This window comes from Pan paniscus, chromosome 11, assembly GCF_029289425.2.
Source record: "Pan paniscus chromosome 11, NHGRI_mPanPan1-v2.0_pri, whole genome shotgun sequence".
Taxonomy (NCBI): Eukaryota; Metazoa; Chordata; class Mammalia; order Primates; family Hominidae; genus Pan; species Pan paniscus.
In genome coordinates this window covers 113,862,697-113,885,632 of record NC_073260.2, presented here as the reverse complement: position 1 = coordinate 113,885,632, position 22,936 = coordinate 113,862,697, and the positions used below count along the sequence as shown (strand labels likewise).

At 34.4% G+C, this 22,936-nt stretch overlaps 1 protein-coding gene across 6 annotated transcripts in view; it reads left to right on the top strand.

The window, feature by feature from the left end:
* LOC130540499 (uncharacterized) overlaps positions 1-22,936 on the top strand; it is a 152,010-nt gene that overhangs the window by 82,506 nt on the left and 46,568 nt on the right. For 4 of the 6 annotated variants that reach the window (XM_057298769.1, XM_057298770.1, XM_057298766.1 and 1 more), the window contains exon 3: positions 1,518-1,607. In XM_057298769.1, coding sequence (XP_057154752.1) covers positions 1,518-1,581 — 64 coding nt within the window. In that variant the 3' untranslated portion in view covers positions 1,582-1,607. Of the gene's footprint in view, positions 1-1,517; positions 7,129-22,936 lie in introns of those variants that run through there. The other 2 variants (XM_057298768.1, XM_057298765.1) reach the window with 1 other exon arrangement.

Genomic DNA, 22,936 nt, shown 5'->3' with positions numbered 1-22,936 from the left:
TTGTTTAAAGTGACCCAGGGATAATGTCAGCATAAGGTAGATAGCCACTATTAAATTGAGTGAGACAGATGTGACAGTGAGAAAGTAGAACAATATAAACAGATTTGAAAACTATGTCTATTAAAAGAACTTAAGTTTGGAACAGACAAAAACCAAATATATTTGACACCTACAACGTTTTGAGGAAAATAGGGACCGTAAAAAAGTTAAAATATGTTAATACTTAGAACTCTTAAGAGTTCATCCTTCATGAGCAATAGGCACATTTCAAAAGCCTCTAGCTCTCCAGGAGTTCAGGCTCTTCCAAAACCACTTTAAATGATAAAGTGAATAATGAACTAGGAGGAACTTTCCAGGATGTGGAGCCAGGACCAAGAAAAACTAAGGACAAGACAGCTTGTCTCATACAGTGGATTTAGAGATTGATTAAAAATAAATCAAATAACTCCCCAACACTTCTAGGGTATAGGGGTTTCACAATATTAGCTCACTGGTGTTTCAGAATTACTAGAGACCAATGACTATAAGGTCTCCTCTTAATTCCCTTTCCAAATTGAAGTACTTATTCTGGATATCCAGGCTCTCTGCATAGTGTGTGAATTTATCTGTCTGTAGTCAGGTGACTAAACTTTCTGTTCAAGGGGCATGATCATTTAGACTTCTAGGAGAATATACAGGTTTTCAGGATCTAGTGGTCAGGGCTGTGTATGACTTAAAGATCATGGAGTTTAAACTGGATTTAATAAGTGGGTGAGTCTCTGTGTTGTGCTCCTTAGGAAAAAATAAATTGTGTTCTATGGGTAGGAAAAAAAGAGAAACAGATATTTGGTGAACATAAAAGGGAATTATAGCAGAGACACTACATTACCAACTGCTCTAGCTAGTGTGGGACCATATAACTGGATAGTGGCAATGTGACCACTATCTTTAGTGTGGGAACAAGTGATATGTGCTATTTCTAGGCCTGAACATGAACTTCCTCGCACAGTCATTCACACTGCCTTTCACTTTTGGGACAAGCAGAAAGGCTACATAAAAGATGGTGGAATAAAATGCCAGTAACCTGGTTCACTCTATTACTGCTTGGAGGATGGTCACCAAGAAAAACTCCCTACCTGAAAAGGATTCTGTATCCAAGAAGATAAGTAAGTTTTATTGCTTAAATTTACTAAGATTTGGGTGTCTATTTGTTACTTGAACACAGCATAGCCTGTCCTGTCTAATAAAATATGTTTCACTCAGCTAACAGATGTAGCAATGTTTCATACAATTTTGTGCATCAAGCACTTAGCACAGTTCATAGTATAAAGTAAGAACAAACAATTTCTATTCAGTGGGTATTTGTTTATGTAATGAGTTAGATTAGAAGTTCAGACAGATAATATTTTACAGATGAGGAAACAAAGATCACCCATATGCAGTGAATTGAATTATTGTTCCCAATTCTTCACCTCCCAGCAGCAAGGTTTTAAATGAACCACCTTTAACTTGCTTTTTTTTTTTTTTTTTTTTTTTAGTGTGGTGTCTCTGTGGGGTCACAATGTATTTGCCTATCCCATTGATATTGGGCTTGCCAGGTGACTTGCTTCAGCCAATAGGATGAGTGGGTAAGTTACACCATGCTAATTCTCAGTTAAAGAGTTAAGAAGTGTTCCGGTTTCCGCTTGCCTCTCAGACAGGGCTTCTTTCAGGTCGTAAAAATAGTGCACCCAGGGAGCTGCTAGTTTCAGAAGGAGATGTGAGAAAACAAGAATCCACCTGAAGACTGGAGCCCAGCTCAGCCGAACCATTGTAATCCAGCTAAGATTGCTAAAACCTCAGGAACTCACAGACCTGAGAGCTATAAAAAGGAAAATAAATAAAAATAAGGCTGTAGGAGAGAGAGATTTTAAGGTTGTTTGCTACACAACAAAAAGTGACTACTACAATGAATTTAATAGCTGGAAATTGAATTTAGCCTTTCACTATACAATGGGAAAGATTCATTTTAAATTTAACAGTAATTCTTCTATTTAGTTCCTACTAAATGTTTAAGTTGGAATGCATCTTTAGTCTTTAAACTGTTTTATTTTTATTTCTTGATATTTATTTCACTCTGTAATTTACCATTAAAAAAGGACTTTTAACTTTTAAAAAGTCATCACTCAAAAGAAATTTATTTCCCCAATTACAAAAATTGACAAGATAAAGAAACATAAATTAAAAATTTAAAAATCGCCATTTTAACGATTGCTACTTTTCTCCTCTTATGAAAATATTCAACTCTAATGGATTTTGTTAATATCTCTCAGGTCCTCTATGGCATTTAAGAAATAACATTCACTGGAGTTTATACAATATAACTATGCAATTACTTTTCGCATCTTCAATGTGTAATGTGGGGAAATGCTCATTTATGTTTTTTTTTTTAGGCTTGCCCCATATATTTAACAGCAAACAGTTTACTAGCAAAACCAAGATGACTCCTAATTACTTGAATTTATCTTTAGCACTTTCTCCATTAACTAGGCATTAGAAAAATGCTTTTATAACTTATCCCATTAAGTATCATTATCAATATTGTGCTGTCGTATCTTCCATGACCCTCCTTTTTGTGTGAGCTTCCCTGTTTATTTTATAGTAAATCTTTTAAAATGCAAATTTTATTCCCTCTTTCCCTGTAAGCTAGATTTAAGACCTCTTCCCTGAAGTGACCGTTCCTTCTTTCACTTTAGTCAAAAACTGGTAACAGTCTTAGCAGTAGGAATGAATTTACTACTCAATTAAAGTTACTAGAAAATTCGGGCAAAAGAACTATACTGGCTGGACAGTTAGACACTACCTCTGTGGCATTAAATTTAGTATTTTATGTACTGGAACTAAGACTAGGAGAGATTACATTCTAAATTGCATATACAGAACATCTTGGTATAATATACATGGTTTATTGGTATAAAACAATGTATTATTACTAGAAGTGTTAGATAAATTTTAAATGTATGTGAAATTGCCAATCAGCATTTTTCCAGTTCTATTTTCTACTATATATTTACTAATTGCTTTATAATAATTAAGAAAAGAGAAAAATACTTACGAAGACAAGACAGGATACATTAAATGGTAGAATTTCAATATTTTTAATTTGTTTTTATTATTTGTTCCTGTATTTTTCTATTTAAATCCTTTATCTTAGCAAATACAGGTGCAAAATGATAGTCATAACACATACAACATTTAAAATAAAATATATGTCTTATGAGGAAAAAATAATCTTTCCATTCTTGTCTTTGTAAGCCTATATTTAACTTAATGTGAAAGCAGGAGGAGAGTTTCATTGTTTGGGCTTTTGAAAATGAAAGTCAGATAATAGTTTTCAAGTTTATTCATCAGGAAACTTATCACATTTTAACAAGTCTTCCATTTAGAAAAATCTTTTTATTTTTCTTTTGGACATTCACTGGTGACTTAGCGTGACAAATTTTATTCATTCTAAAATAGTACAGGAAAATCTGATGTTATCACTTAGAATATTAAATACTGTATTGTAAGTTTAGGTTAAAATGAATAGTGTCAAAGGCAGTTCAACCTCAAAGGAAGAAACAGAAAATAGGATAACATGATCCTAAATTTTTACCTGACCTGATTTTATCAATACGTGTTACTCTATGCAACAAAGTTTTTGTGGCCAATGACCTTATATTACTTCTGTATCTTTAGTGCAGTTGTTCTTAACCTTGGCACTACTGACATTTGGAACTGAATAATTCTTTTGTGGGAGGTTGTCTTGTTCATTTCAGGATGCTTAAAAGCGTACCCAGCCTCTACCCATATAAATATCCTTGACTCAATGCATAGAAAGCATTCTAGATGATAGTACCTTATTCTTGCCTGATATTGCCTCCAAGATGATGCTTTAGATTTTCTTTCAGCAGGACTTCCTTACACACTGTCAGATCAGCAGCAGTGGGGTGATGTATTCTGTGTTACAGCCAGTGGATCCTGATTAGATGCTTTTTGGGAATTACCTGGCTGTCAATAAGGCATTCTGTAAGCACCTGCATAGTGGTGCTGGCTGAGGCCCAGAAAGAAGAAAAAGCAAACTCCCACTCTGAATAGGTGCCTATTCCTTTGTAAATGAACCACATGAAACCTGTAGTATAAAAGGGCCCAATATAGTCAACTTGGAACTAGGTAGCCATTTGGTCTACCTAATAATGTCATATTATTACTTATTGTATGTAAGCATTGGTCTGTATTGTTGGAATTTGGGAAATTCACAGGTGGTGGTAACAGTAGTTTAGCTCAGGTAAGTAGAATGCATACTTCTGGGTGCATGCCTGACTTCTGTCCTTATTATCATAGCCTAGTCTTTAATGTATGCATAATGATAGTATTGTGGTGGCTGCTGGCATTTCTGTATCAACTAACATGAACTGGTTGAGCATTACTTTCCCTTGGAAGTTTGATGCCTCTTCCCTGGTGTGTGTATTCTGGTAGGCATTCTTACTTCATGCCTAATACCCTATGTCCATACATATACCTTTACCCTAGACTTCCTTGAGTAAATCTTTTAATCATTTTCTTCCCAAGTCCATCATCAACTAATCCAGCCATTTTCACTGCCCATTAGTCTGCATATGTTATAACCTTAGGTCAATTCTCCTTCCACATAGAGTAAATGTCCAAGTGCTCCTGTCTTATGAGAGTCTTTGAAGCCTAACCTTGAGTGAAGCCACCATTCCTTTCTGGCTAGCTTCCACATAATAAGCAAAACCACATGTAAAATATGCTTGGGCTTTTTCCTTATCTTGTAGCTGTTTTTAAGTGATTCACCCAAGGGGTCTGTTGAGCCCACTGAACTTTCTGACTCAGTGCATCTGACAGTACCAGACTCATCATGGGAAGTTACAGGCAGTCAAGATTCAAACCTTCTGCTTCTACCAGTGCTCAGTAGCATTACAGGAGCTATTTGAAAAATGACTTCAAATTTTTTATTGCATATTGCATACCCTTGCTCCAGAATCCCAGGACGCACCAGAGCTTGCCATAACTCCACGCTGAATCTTTTCCCTACATCCATACTTCAACTTCAAAGATTATGTTGAATCATACAACCTACAATGCTGCTGCTCACACTGCAGCCTGGAAGTGCTGAAGTGTGAAGCCCCTTTCAAAGCTGGAAGCCTTCCCTTTCTCCCTGTATGTGGGCTGGAGCAGTATTTGAGGGTGTACAATGTGTTTTCTTCGGAACTCGAGGAGGTCTACTAGGAGTTATACTTCCTTCTTTATAGTAGGAGATGAAAACAAAATACAGCAATTTATCTTTTACATTAGAGGGGATGTCCTGTCATGTCCCTTACTACTGCACCATTAAAACTTTACAGTAGTGACTGGTCCTTTAATCATTGAATGGTTTATCTTCCAGCCTCTGAAACACACATGTCCTACCAAAGCCAACTGGAGCCACTTCTTGTTTATCCTTCCTAATGAGCATAATGTCATTGATGTAATAAATCAACATAATGTTCTGCAGGATGTCTAGACAGTCCAGATCTCTTTTTACTATATTATGACAGAGTGTAATAGAGTTAACACAGTCCTTTGGCAAACAGTAAATGGATATTCTTGTTTGGTCCAAGGGAATGAGAGCTGTTTCTTATCCTTTTTGCTAAATGAATATCAAACATATTTACAAAATCAATGGCCACATAGTCTACCCGAGTTTGATTACTCTGCTCTACCAAACATATCACATTTGGCACAGCAGCTGCAATTGCAGTTACTATTTGGTTAAGTCTACAGTGTTGTATAGTTATTCATTGGGATTCAGGATCCATCAGGCTTCTGCATGAGTCAGACTAGTAGATTAAAGGAAGATATAATGGGAACAATTATTGCTGCATCTTTTTATTCTATCAACTTGCATGGAAAAGTAAGCTGCATATTTTATATCCTTAAACATTATATATCTCTGCCATTCCTCCTGGTAATCTGGCCTTCCCCCATTATGAAGGCACCCTCACAGGCAAAAGACCCAAACTCTAGTGTTACTTTAACTGCTAAGTATATCAATTCCAAATATATATTCAGATTTCAAGAAAATTTCCACCAAGCAGACCTGTGGAATCCATTTTAAGTTGGATTTTAGTCAGGATTCTATTATCTGAACTCACATGACCCCACATTAGGGGAGCCATAAGGCCACTTTAGTTCTGCAGGCATTAATGCTAACGTAAACTCTGTGTTCAACTGTCCTCGAAATATCTCTGTGTTTCTCTTTCCCCAGTGTACAGTAAATGACCCATAGGTAATAGCCCAAGTAAATGGCCATAGGTCCCTGGAAAAAACCTAGAGAAAATATTACAGTGTGTCCTTGCCAAGGTGTTGTAGGGTACTTAACCAGGAGGAACGAACCACCATGTCAGTTTATAGTTTCTGGGTCTGAAATAGGTATACATAATACTTACTTTCCTAAGCCTTTTAATCCCATCCTCTGCCACCTGTCATGGCAATTCAGGCTTATCAACCCCTGGATGGATTATGCTGTGACTTAATCCTGTTTGTAGGTTTAGAGGCCAGAAAAGGAAATGGCTACAGCTTTTGAGGGACAGCAGCTTCCGCGAGTAAATACCTTTGTAGTGTTTTCTGATTTGGAGGGAAGGTGTGGGTTTTATGGGGTGAGGTAGCCCACTTCTGCAAGCTCAGAACATTAAGAAAAGTCTAGAGAGTTAAAAAAAAAAAAAAAAACTCCAGAGTTTGTTAGCCTGTTCTCACTTTGCTATAAAGAAATACCTGAGACTGGGTAATTCATAAAGGAAAGAGGTTTAATTGGCTCATGGTTCTGCAGGCTGTACAGGAAGCATGATATTGGCCATCTACTAGGCTTTTGGGGAGGCCTCAGGAAACTTACAATTATGGCAGAAGGCAAAGGGGAAGCTAGCATTTTACATAACAGGAGCAGGAGGAAGAGAGAGAGGGGGAAGGTGTTACACACTTTTAAACAACTAGATCTCACAAGAATTAACTCACTATTGTGACACAGTATAAAGGGGAAAATCCCACCCATACACATGATCCAATCACCTCCCACCAGGCTCAACCTCCGATACTGGGGATTACAATTTGACATGAGATTTGGGTGGGAACACAGATCCAAACCATATTACAGGGCATCTACTTAGATGTCCCAGTCTTGGGTCAGGGTCCCAGGTTTCCCAACTTGGGCGTGATCTATGGCAAAACAGATCTGCTATCATTGAACACTGAATGGCCTTTGAATTTTAGCAATCTGTTTTTCAAATTCTTGGCTTGATCTTAGTTTTTCCTGATCACTCAGAACAAGAGAAAAAGGCTACTTTGGTTTCTTTGTGAAATACCAAAGAGATTGTCTGGCTCTCACAGTTGTTTTTTGTTTGTTTGTTTTGTAATTTCAACTTTAATTTTAAATGGAGGGGTTACATGTACAGGTCTATTATATGGGTATATTATATGATGCAGAGGTTTGGGATACAATTGAATACATCCCCCAGGAAGTGAGCATTAAACCCAATACTTTTTGAACCCTTGCCTCACTCCCTTTTTCCCTTCTGTAGTAGGCCCTGGTCTCTATTGTTGCCATGTTTATGTCCAAAAGTACCCATTGTTTAGCTCCCACTTATAAGTGAGAACATGTGGTATTTGATTTTCTGTTTCCTCATTAGTTGGCTTAGGATAATGGCCTCTAGCTGTATGTATGTTACTGCAAAAGGCATGACGTCATTCTTTTTTAATGGCTATTTAGTATTTCATGGTGTATATGTACCACAGTTTCTTTATCCAATCCACAGTTGATGGGCACCCAGGTGGATTCCACATCTTTGCTATTGTGAATAGTGCTACAATTAACATAAAAGTGCATATTTTTTGGTAGAACAATTTATTTTATTTTGGATATATATTCATTAATAGGATCGCAGGGTCAAATGGTAGTTCTGTTTTAAGTTCTTTGAGAAAATTCCAAACTCATTTTCACAGTGGCTGAACTAATCTACATTCCCACCAACAGTATATAAGTACTCCCTTTTCTCCACAGCCTTGCCAGCGTCTGTTTTTGTTTTCTGTTTTTAACAATAGGCATTCTGACTGGTGTGAGATGGCATATCATGTTTTTGATTTGCATTTTTCTGATGATTAGTAATGTTGAGCATTTTTTCCATATGTTTGTTGGCTGCTTGTATTTCTTCTTTTGAGAAGTGTCTGTTCATGTCTTTTGCTCACTTCTTAATGGGGTTATTTGTTTTTTGCTTGTTGAATTAAGTTCCTTATAGATTCTGGATATTAGACCTTTGCTGGATGCATAGTTTGCAGATATTTATTTCTCATTCCATAGGTTGTCTGTTTACTTTGTTTATAGTTTCTTTTGCTGTGCAGAAGCACCTTAGTTTAATTAGGTCCCACTTGTCAATATTTATTTTTGTTGCAATTGCTTTTGAGGACTTAGCCATAAATTATTTTCCAAGGCTGATGTCCAGAATTGTCTTTCTTAGGTTCTCTCCTAGGATTCTATAGTTTTAGGTATTCCATTTAAATCTTTAATCCATCTTGAGTTAATTTTTTGTATATGGTAAAAGGTACAGGTCCAGTTTCATTCTTTCACATATAGTTAGCCAGTTATCCCCAGCACCATTCAGTATTTTATTATTAGTCTACATCCAGGCAATTTATCAATAAGCATCCAATTCTTTTATTTTTATACTGACACCTCCCTTATACATTTCAGATGCTTGGGTTATGACACAGTATTTGCCTCCACTCACATTCCATTCCATATCACCATGGGTAAAAACTTTAAGAATTAAACTGCCACCATATCCCAGGAACTCTTTGCACATCATTTATCTCCATGAAAGGGACTTCATTTCCAGCTGGATGGTGAATGAATAGGCTGTGGCAAAACTTCAGCTCAGAATCAGCTTTCTCAGAGCCTTGAAATAACTGTCAAAGTTGATTTTTTGGAGAAGCAGAAGTTAAGAGGAAGTTAAGAGCATAAAATGATTTTGGGGGTTTAACATCAGTTAATCCCACAAGGTAAGAAGTAGGATTGGGCAGGTGAACTTCTAGATAAAGCCATGAGTCTGACAAATCTCTGCCAATGAACTGATGGGCTCCAGAGCAAAGAATGTCTGCTTTGGATATTCTGCCTTAGTTGAAAATGGGGAGCCCCTTGTAATTACCTTGCTTTGAGAGGATGGGACTCCAGCTTCAATACTGAAAACACTAAGAACTAGGAGCTCTTAGAAAACCCCAACCCTTGTAACTGGGAGGCACTCCCTCCTTGAGGAGGAATCTGTGGTGCTGACTCACCATCAAAACATGAGTCTTCAGACTTTCTAAACTAATTGTCATGTTGGTTTTGTGAAAGTGTTTGGCAAAAGACATGCTGTTCTGTGTAATAAAATGGGAAAAGATTTTGACTTAGTTTCTTGGGAATATAAGCAGATAGAGGGAAAGAAAGAAAAGAGAAGGGAGTGAGGTAGGGAGAGAGGGAGAGGGAGGGAGAGGGGATAGAGAGGGAAGAAGGGAGAGACACATACAGAGAGAGGGAAGAGTCCTAAACTTCTAGAGAAAAAGCAAAGAAGATCTGATTTTTTTTTGAAATGCTATAACAAACACTTTTCAGTCTTTTGAAACTTTTAACAAGGTTTTGTATAAAATAAAGATCAGTGCTTCATTTTGGTTGAAATCAAGTGAAATATTTTTTGTTCTAGATCCGGAGTGATACAGTGTAGAGCAAAAGAACCACAACTGGATAATAAGATAATCCATAATTTGAAACCCTCCCATAGATGACACCGAAACTTTCCTATCTCCTAATTCTAATAACCATATGAAGTATCTATGATTGCCCCTATATGGAAGAGAATGGGAGAAGTCATCACGTATCGAAATCCCACAGCCTGGAAATAGCAGAGCCAAAATTAAAATCTCAAATCTGTGGACTGTGTTCCCATTCAGACTTAGAACAAATATTTAAACAAATACTTTTTTTTGGTTCCCAGAAGCAAAACACTGGAATCATTGTTCACTCCCATTTCCTTTTTCTATTCTACACATCTAATCAGTTGATAATATATGAGCAGCCTTTATTTACAGGACTCTTTAACAATTTTTCTTTTGGTTCCTATTTGCCACCACTGATATCCAGACCCCACAATGCTTCAATCCCAAATTTCTGTGACTAGCCTCCTACATTTCCTCCTCAAACTTTTATCTCTGCATATTTATAAAACACAATTATCACCTGGCTATTTTATTATTCAAAAATGACCAGGGATTCCTCATGGCTTATTTTTATATGTTCAACCATTTTTGCTGTTTAGTAGATGTCAGCAAGCATGTTAGGTGTTGGGGTACAATGATGCATAAAGGCCTAGTCCTTGCTCTTGGGAATGTTACACAGTTGTAGACGTGGCAGAACACAGAGAGGAAAGTATGGATTTGCATGGAGCAGTACAGGTAATATGGAAAGGGAGATTTGTGATGATTATATCACTCTTAGCCTCTTCAACCTGTCCTTGCTGTTGAGCTCCACTCTCCCAATTTTTTTCTAGCCACCAGCCAACAAAAATGTCCCATTCCTATTTGAACAGTATTTTAGTTTGACCCTCATACACAAAGCTCTTGCTCACCTTTTATCTTTGTTCATTATTCCTGCCCGAGATGGCTTTCAACAACTTGTGTCTGTGCATGCACATCTTTTTCCAGCTTTTAAAAGACAAGCACAAAAGCCAAGGTTTTGCTTCTATCATAGAGTTTTACCAGACAATTGAAGTCCATACCATTTGTTCTCTTCTCTAAATCCCTTTTGCACATAACTGATTACATCCCACTCTTAGAATTTCTCTATACGTTATTGAATTCAGCATGAGAATATCATCTTTAAAATTAGCTCTTTTATTCATCAAGGGGTTATTCTAAACTAGGCAGCACAATTAAATAGGACCCTGTTTCTATTTTACTCACCTTATAGAGAAGTAGAAATAGATGGATGGTTTAACCCATCATTGAACAGCTGTTTTCAGGACTCCTATCAAATACCTCAGCAAATGTTTTATGTATTCTGGGTATGTGGTAAACAAGTCAGAGTTCTTGTTTTAATGAAGTTTATAACCTAGTAATATAGATGTATTAAAATAAACAAATTAAAACTATATTTATAGACTTGGAGATAATGAAATTAAAGAAGGAGGATATAAGCAAGAATGCCTGGGATTCTGCAACTTTTTCAGAGTAGTCTGAAAATGTCTTGTCAAAAGAGTCAAAATGATATCCATTCTATTAACTCCTCCCTCATATGACAAGGAGCTAGTCACATGGCAAACATAGGAAGGGGCATTTCAGGCAAAGAAAATACTGTTGCAGAAGCCTGGAAAGCTAAAGTAACCAGAGCAAGTGAAGCAGGAAGTTGTACAAGAAGCTGGAGAAAAAGGCTCTTATTGTTAGCAAACAGTGACATTCAGAATTATTTCTCGTTGATTTTCTTATTAGAAATGCTTTGTACTCTCTGGTGGAGTATGGGATACTGATGACTCTTGACATTTTGTTGTTTTATATGCACATCAATTGAAAACTAGGATCATAATTTTTTAGTGATAATATCTTATAAGGGTTATGTCTAATCTTCCCAAAATGGCTTTACAATTTAGTCCTCCTTAAAATTTCAAGTATCAAAAATAAAGAACTAACACTATGCTGGCATCTATGACAGCAAACCAATTCCTGAATTAAGTTGTTGGTGGGAGTGGGACATATTTCAAAGCTTAAAAAACTGTAAAAAGCTAACCCACCAATTTAATAGAGAGGAAAATACAACGAACCTGTTTGCTACAGTTCTAGTCCTGGTTCAGGTGACCTATAATTGAAATACTCTGAGTAATCTCATTTTTTTTTCAGGTTTAATTAAATAAATCTATACCCTGGAGTTTTCCCTTCTTCTATTGTCTCTAGTCTCTGAGGTAATGTAGAAATTTGCCGACTGCTAGGGTAGTTTAATTAATGTAACAATTTTAATTCTAGCTAATATTAGTATTTAGTATATATCAAACATTTTGCTAAGTATCTTGTTTGTACTTTTTAAATTTAATTATCTCAGAGCTCTATGAGAGATGTGTTATGATTATCCTTATTTATAAGATTAATAAACAGAGGCTAAGAAAATTAATTTGCTTCAGGTCACACAATTAGTAAGTGACAGAAACAGGATTTGAATCCAGACAGCTTGATTTTTGAATTTACACTTAACCACCACTCTTTCAAATTAAACCAAACAAAACCTACAAATTTGAAAATATATTTGGAAATCTGAATTATATGTATTTTCAATTTCTAATAATCAAATTAGATAATTATAAATACACCATATCTTTTCATGTAATACTTTAACAGTGAAATACCTCAGTAAAAAACCAACACACTCAGAGTATTACATATATTATGTAATTTTGGGGTAATAAGACAACAAATATGAATTGGTGATGCAAACATGGTTTTATAAATAGAGAGCATGGTAAGAAAAATTCCTAATTTTATTTTTTTCAATAAATTCCTTTTATGAATTCAGTGTACCTTCATCAATTCTCCATCTCAGTTGCTGCATGCACCATAAAGAAATAAAATGCCCATGCCTATATCCCGAATGGTATTGCCTAGGTTTTCATGTCTAAAACATCAAAAGCAATGGCAACAAAAGCCAAAATTGACAAATGGGATCTAATTAAACTAAAGAACTTCGGCACAGCAAAAGAAACTTCCATCAGAGTGAACAGGCAACCTACAAAATGGGAGAAAATTTTTGCAATCTACTCATCTGACAAAGGGCTAATACCCAGAATCTACAAAGAACTCAAACAAATTTACAAGAAGAAAACAACCCCATCAAAAAGTGGGCGAAGGATATGAACAGACACTTCTCAAAAGAAGACATTTATGCAGCCAACAGACACATGAAAAAATGCTCATCATCACTGGCCATCAGAGAAATACAAATCAAAACCACAATGAGATACCATCTCACACCAGTTAGAATGGCAATCATTAAAAAGTCAGGAACAACAGGTGCTGGAGAGGATGTGGAGAAATAGGAACGCTTTTACACTGTTGGTGGGACTGTAAACTAGTTCAACCATTGTGGAAGTCAGTGTGGTGATTCCTCAGGGATCTAGAACCAGAAATACCATTGGACGCAGCCATCCCATTACTGGGTATATACCCAAAGGATTATAAAACATGCTGCTATAAAGACTCATGCACACGTATGTTTATTGTGGCACTATTCACAATAGCAAAGACGTGGAACCAACCCAAATGTCCATCAATGATAGACTGGATTAAGAAAATGTGGCACATATACACCATGGAATACTATGCAACCATAAAAAATGATGAGTTCATGTCATTTGTAGAGACATGGATGAAGCTGCAAACCATCATTCTCAGCAAACTATTGCAAGGACAAAAAACCAAACACCGCATGTTCTCCCTCATAGGTGGGAATTGAACAATGAGAACACTTGGACACAGAAAGGGGAACATCACACACCGGGGCCTGTTGTGGGGTGGGGGGAGCGGGGAGGGATAGCATTAGGAGACATACCTAATGTTAAATGACGAGCTAATGGGTGCAGGACAACAACATGGCACATGTATACATATGTAACAAACCTGCACATTGTGCACATGTACCCTAAAACTTAAAGTATAATTAAAAAAAAAAGAAATAAAATGATGTCTTCTCAAATATCTCGGAGTTAATTTTAGAGATCACTTTTGTGTTTTGTGTGTACATAATTATAGGTAATGCTTAACAAAAAGGATGCTTAACAATGAACTTGCTATTGTACACAGGGGGATTTTTAGCTTTCAGAGCATTATGTATGCACTTCTCCCACCATACAATTACAGATTAATTATTCCAGAGTGATTTTCTGACATCATGATGTAAAACATCCATATGTTTAACTGTTGAAACACATTCCAACACGATAGAACAATAATCACAAAATAAATAAAAAATCTAAAAATAAATTATTCTTAGCTTTGTGTATCTATCAAATAATTTAGGGTCATTTTTACTTTTTTCTGTTTTGAGTCTTTTATTTTCTTTAGCTATCCCTTGATTTTGAAGTCGTGTGTTTGTGTGTGTGTGTGTGTGTTTGTGTTTGTATGTGTGTGATGTTTCAATTATTTCACCTTTGTCCTATGTATTTTCTAGACTCTATTCTTTTTATGAGAGGTCTGAGCATCAATGGTCAGAGAGTAATATAAAGATTTGAATTGATTCAGAGATATGCAGGTGCATATGGTTGTACCAGCAACTGAGGACTTGGGCAACAAGAAAGGCATCCTCTTTACTGGGGCCACCACTACCTAGATTTTTCCGCTTGTAGGAGCAAGGGAAGGTCAGCCCAGTCTGGACAGATATCTGATTTTTGAAAAATGTTTAAACTCCTTAATTTAAAATGTTGGTCTTTAATTCCAAAATATTTTAAGATGTCTGTGCCACACAAAATATGTGCACAGCCTGTCATTTAAAACTACAAAGTATAATGGGATTGACTCTGAAGTTTAATAAGAGTTATCAATTATTAGTTACTCTTGCTATCGAACCCTCCAATTTTTTTTTACATAGAACATAAAAATGATACTATATCACACGGATTGTTTAGAGTATTACAAAATGTAACACATGAAGGTTCTGGGCACATTTCCTGATACACAGAAAGATTTATTTAAATTTTAATTATCTTTTCTTTATGTCTTTTTTTACTCTTGCCACATATTTATTTGGCTAAATGTGTGTTACTTATCTATTCTCTAAATCTTCCTCAGCCCCCACTTCCTCCTCAAATTTGTCTAGCCTTTATTAATTTATTGTTTTTATTATTCTATGATTGTTGTCATTAAATACATCTTCATTTAAACATAATGTGTTTTCCCTTTGCTTTGCTGATATTTTCATTTCAAAATTGAAAATAAAGGGAGCAAACATTAAGTGGACTTCTAATCTGACCTGCAACTATGAGTGATTCACAGCAGCTTGCTGAAAAATGGAACTTCTTAACTTTCATTGTGAAGAAAAGAGTTAAACAAATTTAATGTGTTTTCAATAAAAACTCTCCATTATGGGTATTTGGACGATCCCTTGAAAAGCCTGCCCTGTTAAGCTTCACAGGGGATGAATGTGAGGGCAGCCATCATGCAGTCATGGAAAAAGTTCCAGATTTCCCTGTTTGATTTATTTATATTCTGCTGCATCTTTCATTGTTCCTAACATAACTTTTACTGAGTCTTCTGAGAAATCCCTTTAGATTAATAGTGCCTGTGCAGTTACCAAAACTTTCCTTTGTTTTCTAGATTATAGTCATTGTATTTTTCTATCTGACTCAATAATTCCAAGGACTTTAAACATAAATGTTCATGTTTGGCATGACCTGGAGTTTTTTCAGTGTTTTTTACTGTTCTATGTTTTCACATACAATACGATGTTTTGTGGGCAATATAAAGTAAATGTAATGTATATCTTACAGAAAAGAAATAATTTATAGATCTACTCTGTCTACATACTTTCTATTTATTTCTATATAATTTTGATGGTTGAATACTAAAACATATGTTCATTCACTACATTTTCATAAAAAGTATATTTTAATTTTAATAAAGAAATGAATATGTGGTTCTAAAACATTAACTAAATATTTTTAATATCTCATCATGACAAGACTGGATAATATATTGATTTGAAAGCACAAAAACGAATGGACTTTTATGACTCCATATACCCGGAAATATATGTTCCTCTATACGTACAATTGAGAACCATACATAGTTCTATTTTATAAGTAACACTAAGGCAAAAAAAAAATCTAATTTTTATTCTTTTATTTTTACTTGTAAATTTCATTCTTTTGTTCAGAGACTTGGTTCTTTGTGTTTCTTAAATGGTAGTTGAAAGAATGATTTTATTCCTTCATTTTTATAAAGAAGTAAGCACAGAAAACATATTTTCAATTGAACTGTGGTACCTTACTCTTCAGGTGGTACTATTTCATAAACACTTCATATTATAAATTTTTTTCATAAAGCAATGGTCTGTTTACTGGTAAATTTCAAGGAACATATTAAAACAATCAATTTTAGAGATTGTTATTATTTTACAGTTTTACTTCTCTCATATCATATATAGCAATTGATACTGGAACCTGAAATGTATAGTACAATAAAAAACATTAAAAACCAATCTCACATATAAAATACATTAAAAACTAATTAAAATCAAAACATATAAAATCTATCAATAAATTAAAATAAAAAGAATGCTTTAATATGAGAAACTCTACTAATATAATGCATTATATCAGTAGGTGAAGGGAGAAAAACTGTATGATCATGATAGATGCCCCAAAAAAGCAATAATGAGCATGTATCTTTAATTAAAACTCTTAGCAAACTACGAGTAAAAGGATAAAAGTATCTGTCACAAAGTAAAATTGATTATACTCAATAATCAAAATATAGAAACAAATTAAGTAAGAAACATTCAAAACAATTTAAGAGAAATAATGAAAACAGCAGTGGAATGTTGAAATAACTTGTGTTCCTCCTTAAGATAATGAGCTGTTAATGAAGGTTGAAGTAGCCTTAGCATTAGGGACTTTTCCATTTAACTTAGGGGCAAGACGATGTTGGCCTTTATGATCATTATTTTTTTTAACATCCTGCTAGAATTTCCAGTATCATTATTTAGGGAAGCAAATTTTAAAAAAATACAAATTTATAATCAAAAGAGGAAAATAATATTAATCGCTGATTACATGATTTTCTACTTTGGAAATCCAAGAAAACTAACTAAAAACTGATTAAAACTTATCTGTCCATTAACATAGCTGGATTGAATATAAGAGAGAAATAAAATTTTCCTATATTCTAATAATAAACACTCAAAATAGAAAATAAGGAGCCACATACAACAGCAGGATAAATGTAAAATTCTAAGCAATTAACTAAAAGGTATTTCTGGAACTATATGAAATAAAACTACATACATTTCCTATGGAATTTAAAAGAAATACAAAAATAAATAAATATAATTTTTTTAAATAAATAGACTTGTGGACACCTAAGAATATCTTAACTCAAATACTAAACTTTGGGAAGGCATAGTAAACTGGACTAAGTCATTCTAAATACCATTTGGATACATATTGATTTAGAATTAAAATAGTAAATGTGAGAGGAGCTTTCCCTCACAATCATTAAAATCTTTATAAACATACTATCAACAAAAACGTAGAGTATGCTGGGCCTGGTGGCTCATGTCCGAAATCCTACCATTTTGGGTGGCCAAGGTGGGAAGATTGCTTGAGGCTAGGAGTTTGAAACCAGCCTGAGCAATACAGTGAGACCCTGTCTCTACAAAAAATTTAACAAAATAGTGAGGCATTGTGGTGTACGCTTAAGTCCCAGTTACTCGAGGGGCTGAGGTGGGATGATCGCTTTAGCTGGTAGTTCAAGGCTGCAGGGAGCCATCCATGATTGTGCCACTGTACTCCAGCCTGCACAACAAAGTGAGACCCTGTCTCTCATAAATTTTTTTAAAAAAATAAGTATTAAATAAAACATTGGAATAACAGCAACAAAGCGCAAGGATAATAGGTCAAGGCAAGAGTGACGAAAGTTCAGAAACAAAGGCAATTTTGCATAATTTAGTTAAAATGAATATTAAATTGGCATTTTAAGTAGGTAGAATGACCAAAGGGATTAACCAATAAATGACAATAGAATAATTGGCTAACAGCACACATCCCTACATCACATTGTATACCAAAATAAATCCCTGATGAATTAAGGACTTATGGTTATTGACATTATATTTAATCTTTATCCTCAGAAATTTATTTTACTAGTAAATACCTAGTGTTTCTGAGGACACTTCAATATATTGTGAATTGAGTATGAATTTTTACAAAATTTCTAGAAAGTAATTTGTCAATATGTGTTTAATGTTTTAAAAACATTCGTAATAGTTGATTTACAAATTTTTTGGTTAGAAATATATTTTCAAATATTCCATAACTTTTAGAAAAGTCTTCATTAATATATGATAACAATAGCAAAATCTTGCAAACACTGACAGTATTTATCAATATGGGATTGGTTAAATAAATTAAGGAAACTTCAAACGTTTATCTGTGGTCATTAAAATAGGACTATATATTATTTATATAGAGTTGTCCAAATTTCCCATTCCTCCTTCTCTCTCCCTCTCTCTCCCCATCTATATATAGGTATTTAACATACACACAAATAACATACACAAATTGAAAGTACATATACTATAAAGCCAGTAATTGTCAGAGGTAATAATACACTCTCTTAAAATTTCTTTTTCTTTTATTTGCATTTTCTGATGTTGTTTTCTCTTCATTAAGTTTATGGATTATTCACAAATTATGTTACTCTTATGTCCATAGGAAAATAATTTTAAGTATTTCTGTGAAGGATACCTTTGTTAATTACATTTTCTTTGATTGATAATTTTCTACAAAGATACCTGTGGTTCTAATCAGACTGTAAATAGAGACCTAATATCTCATACATATTTATATTTCTCAATATACCTACAATTCTGCTCAATGATTAATAAATATTGGCTGTATTAGTATATCAAATGTGGTACCATCATTTTTAAAGTAGTCTGTTAATGCTGAAAATACTGAGATTAACAAACATAAACTTATAATCGTGGCCTTTAAAAACAAACCAAAATTATTTAACAGCTAGTGGATCAATTAATATGATATGGGCCAATAAATTATCTACAGACAGAAGCATCATGCAGTGTTCTCTGGCAAAACGAGTACTGTATTATAAGGATGACTTAGGACTCAGCCAAGTAAAGAAGCTGAGAGACTTGGGTCTTTTACAGAGAAGAGGCAGAATGTGAAGGAAACCAGCACAAAAATATCAACAAAATATCAACTTTCAAAAGTCATTTTCTTTTTTGAAAAGTTGAATTATTAGATGCTCAAAGGCAGGGAAAGGTAGTAGAGGCTGCTAGATCTCCAAGAGCCTTCAGTGATGTACCAAGAGGTTTAAATTTTATCTTTAAAATAAAGGAAAGCCTTTGACATACGTTAAGTATGGAAAGGGAAAATGTTCACACGGTATTGGAAAGCATTTTGAGATTTTACATATCCCAGATGTAGAAGTCCTTTGGAAACTTTGGAAATATAGTATTGCCTCCTGGTATACTGAACTGGAATTGGACACTAAATAAGTTCCTTTTTCCCCATAAAATTTTCCTCTAATACACTTTTGCCTTTTTCAATGCAATATGCATGGGCCTTTTATATTTTATACATATAAAGATAAAACTGAACAAACATATATTAGTAAGTAACAAATAATAGAGTAAAATTGATCATCATAAATAATAATGGTAGAGCACAGACATGATTCAAATATGGAAAGTGTTCTGGGTGAGACAAGTTGAAAGAAGAGCCTTGAAAGAAACAGCTAATATGAATTCACTGTGATGAAGAAATAGCAGTAAGGTATCAAAATACACACCAGTTAGCAGAAACTGACTCACATTTGGGGGCTTGATACGCAATGAAGAGACCTTATAGATGAGTGAGTAAAGTGCTAGAAGAATCACTTTTCCACATGGAAGTGGGGAAAATAGACATATTAAAGATGTAAAAAATGAAAACTTTATAAAAATGATAGAATATAAATGAATGTCTTTCTGTCCTATACGAGAAAAAAATTTACAAAAGACACGTAAAACAGAAATAAAAAATGCATAATAAACTACTTTATTAGAAAAGGCACAAAAATCAGAGTGGGAGAAGATATTCAGAACTTACTAAAATTGTACTTATCAGGATACATAAATAAGTCCTTCATAGAAAAAAGGCAAATAAAAAATAGAAATATGAATGGGCATAAAAAAGTCCAAAGGGTAAATAAACCCTAATGAACAAGAAATACATATGTATCATGTGTGTGTGTGTAAGTATATATATATATTTTAAGATTAGAAAAGAAAAAGTCAGAAGGAGTCTAAATGGGAATTAGGTGAATGCCTAACGATTTACCATTTAAATTGTCAGAAAATTGCTCTGTTTAATGAGGGGAATGAACAGGAGCATTGTTGTGATGGAGAAGGACTCTCTGACGAAGCCTTGCTGGGTGTTGTCCTGCTCAAGTTTTGACTTTCTCAAAACACTCTCATTATAAGCAGATGTTCTTATTATTCTTGTTCATTCTTTAGCCTTCCAGAAAGCAACAAGAAAAATGCCTCAAGCATCCCAAAAGATTGTTGCCATGATCTCTGCTCTTGACTGGTCAACTTTGCTTTGAATGGCCCACTTCCTCTTCTTGGTAGCCATTGCTTTGCTAGTGCTTTGCGCTTTGTCTTCAAGATCATACTGGGAAAGCCATGTTTTATATCCTGTTACTTTTTTTTTTTAATATCATGGGTACATAGTAGGTGTATATATTTATGGGTATATGAGATATTTTGAAATAGGCATACAATGCATAATAACCACAAAGGGTAAGTGGGGTATCCATCACCTCAAACATATATGTTTTCATTGTTTTACAAACAACCCAATTATACACTTTATTTTTGCATTCATTAACCATTCCCTTTTCCCCTCAGCCTACTACCCTTCCCAGCCTCTGGCAACCATCATTCTAGTCTCTATCTACAAGAGTTCAGTTGTTTTAATTTTTATCTCTTGCAAATAAGTGAGAACATGTGAAATTTGTCATTCTGTGCGTGGTTTATTTCACTTAACCTAATAACCTCCAGTTTCATCCACGTTGTTGCAAATGACAGGCTCTCATTATTTTGTATGGATGAATAGTTCTCCATTGCACATATGTACCTCTTTTTTATTTATTTGTCTTTTTTATAGATACTTAGGTTGTTTCCAAATCTTGGCTATTGTGAATATGCTGCAATAAACATAGGAATGCAGATGTCTCTTTGATATACTGATTTCTTTTAGGATATATAGCTAGCAATGGGATTGCTGGATCATATGGTAGCTCAATTTTCAGCTTTTTGGGGGAACTTCCAAATTGTTCTCCCTAATGGTTGTATTAACTTACATTTCTTATTTTGAGAAATGTCTGTTCACATCTTTTACCAATTTTTAAGTGCATTATTAGAATTTTTTCCTGCAGAGTTTTTGAGCTCCTTATATATATCCTCTTTATTCATCCGATTACAATTCTTCAAATAAATGCTACAGGATCTTGATCCTGCTTCTTTAAAATTCCCATTGAAAGCTCTGTTCTTGTCTGCAGCTAATCTGGGCACAACAGTTTTAGCATGCACTGAGTAGAAAGTCTGCTCAACTTTAATTTTTCAGTCAGAATTGTGTAAGTTGCACCAGTTGAGATGCCTATGGTGTTGATTATTTTTGCTGTTAATCATCAGTCCTCTTCAATTAGGGCATGAACAAGATTAATTTTTTTCCTCACGTGTTGATGTGGGTGGTCTGCTTCCGTGTGCTTCATTTTCCACATCATCTTGTCCCTTCTTAAAATGAGTTATTCATTGTGGAGCTTGCAGTGAGCGGAGATCGTGCCACTGCACTCCAGCCTGGGTGACAGAGCAAGACTCCGTCTCAAAAAAAAAAAAAAAAAAATGAGCTATTCATTTGTAAACTGCTGATTTCTTTGGAACATTGTCCCCATAAACTTTTTGTAGAGCATTAGTGATTTCACCATTCTTCCACCCAAGCTTCACCATCAATTTAATATTTGTTCTCGCTTCAATTTTAACAAAATTTATGTTGCTCTAATGTGGGCCCTATTCAAACTGATGTCTTATTCTCTTGGTGCTTTAAAATAGATCTTATTCAGACATGTTATAAAAATTTAGTATGTGCTTATTTTGGGGCAGAAAATAATTTGAAACCCTTGCATAAGTTTTTCATAATATGCAGTTTCATAAGCTTTTTGAAGTCCTATTTTGTCCAAAGTTTGACTGTATACATACAATATAACCAATAAAAACTCATTTCTAAGAAAATTCTTGCACAAATGAGGTAGGAGATAGTCACAAATATGCTCTCTGAGTATTATTTGTAGGATGTGGGACATGAAAGAATGCATAAAAAGGGGTAAGTTGTAAAAATATTATATTATTTTCATATACTTTACATGGGATACTACACTATCACTTAAAATAAATGATCTAAATCTTATGGATCCCAAAAGAGGTTGAATAAAGAAGCCAGATATAGATGATTTCATGGGTATAATTTTGGGAAGCACATGATTTTTTATAAATGTACAGCCTTTATATATGTAACAAAAGTATATAAACAGGGGTGAGCTTCAGGTCAAATTCATGGTAATTGTATCTGGGGATGAAGAGGAATGGGGCTTTGGAGGTGAACGTAGGGACTTCAACTCTAATTTTTGTAAAATTATGTTGAAAATATGTTCATATGATAGTCTTTATTTGTTTATTTGAAAAGGTAGTTACTTGAATGTTCATTATATTCGTCTTTGTAGTTTCAAGTTTTAAAAACTCAATCTTTTGAAAATGAGATTGGACTGGGCTTATCTAGAAAAATAGGATATGTTTAAAAGAAAATATATTGAGGATTAAGTTCAAATGATATAATGGTACAAAATAATTAATAATTTGTGATCATGTTACTAGAGTGAAATAAAAACTGGCATTTGAAATTCTTCTGGAAATTGCATATTAGATAGAAGAACTAAGGTGATGGTTCAGGAAATATGTTAAATGTGTTTAAATGTTGAACTCACGAAGGACACTACAAGGATATATGGTCCTTTTGTGTGAATTACTGAAGGTACCCTCTCCATAGGAATGAATTACAAAATCACATATGTTTCTTGTGGATGTATGATAATATAGCATCCCTTC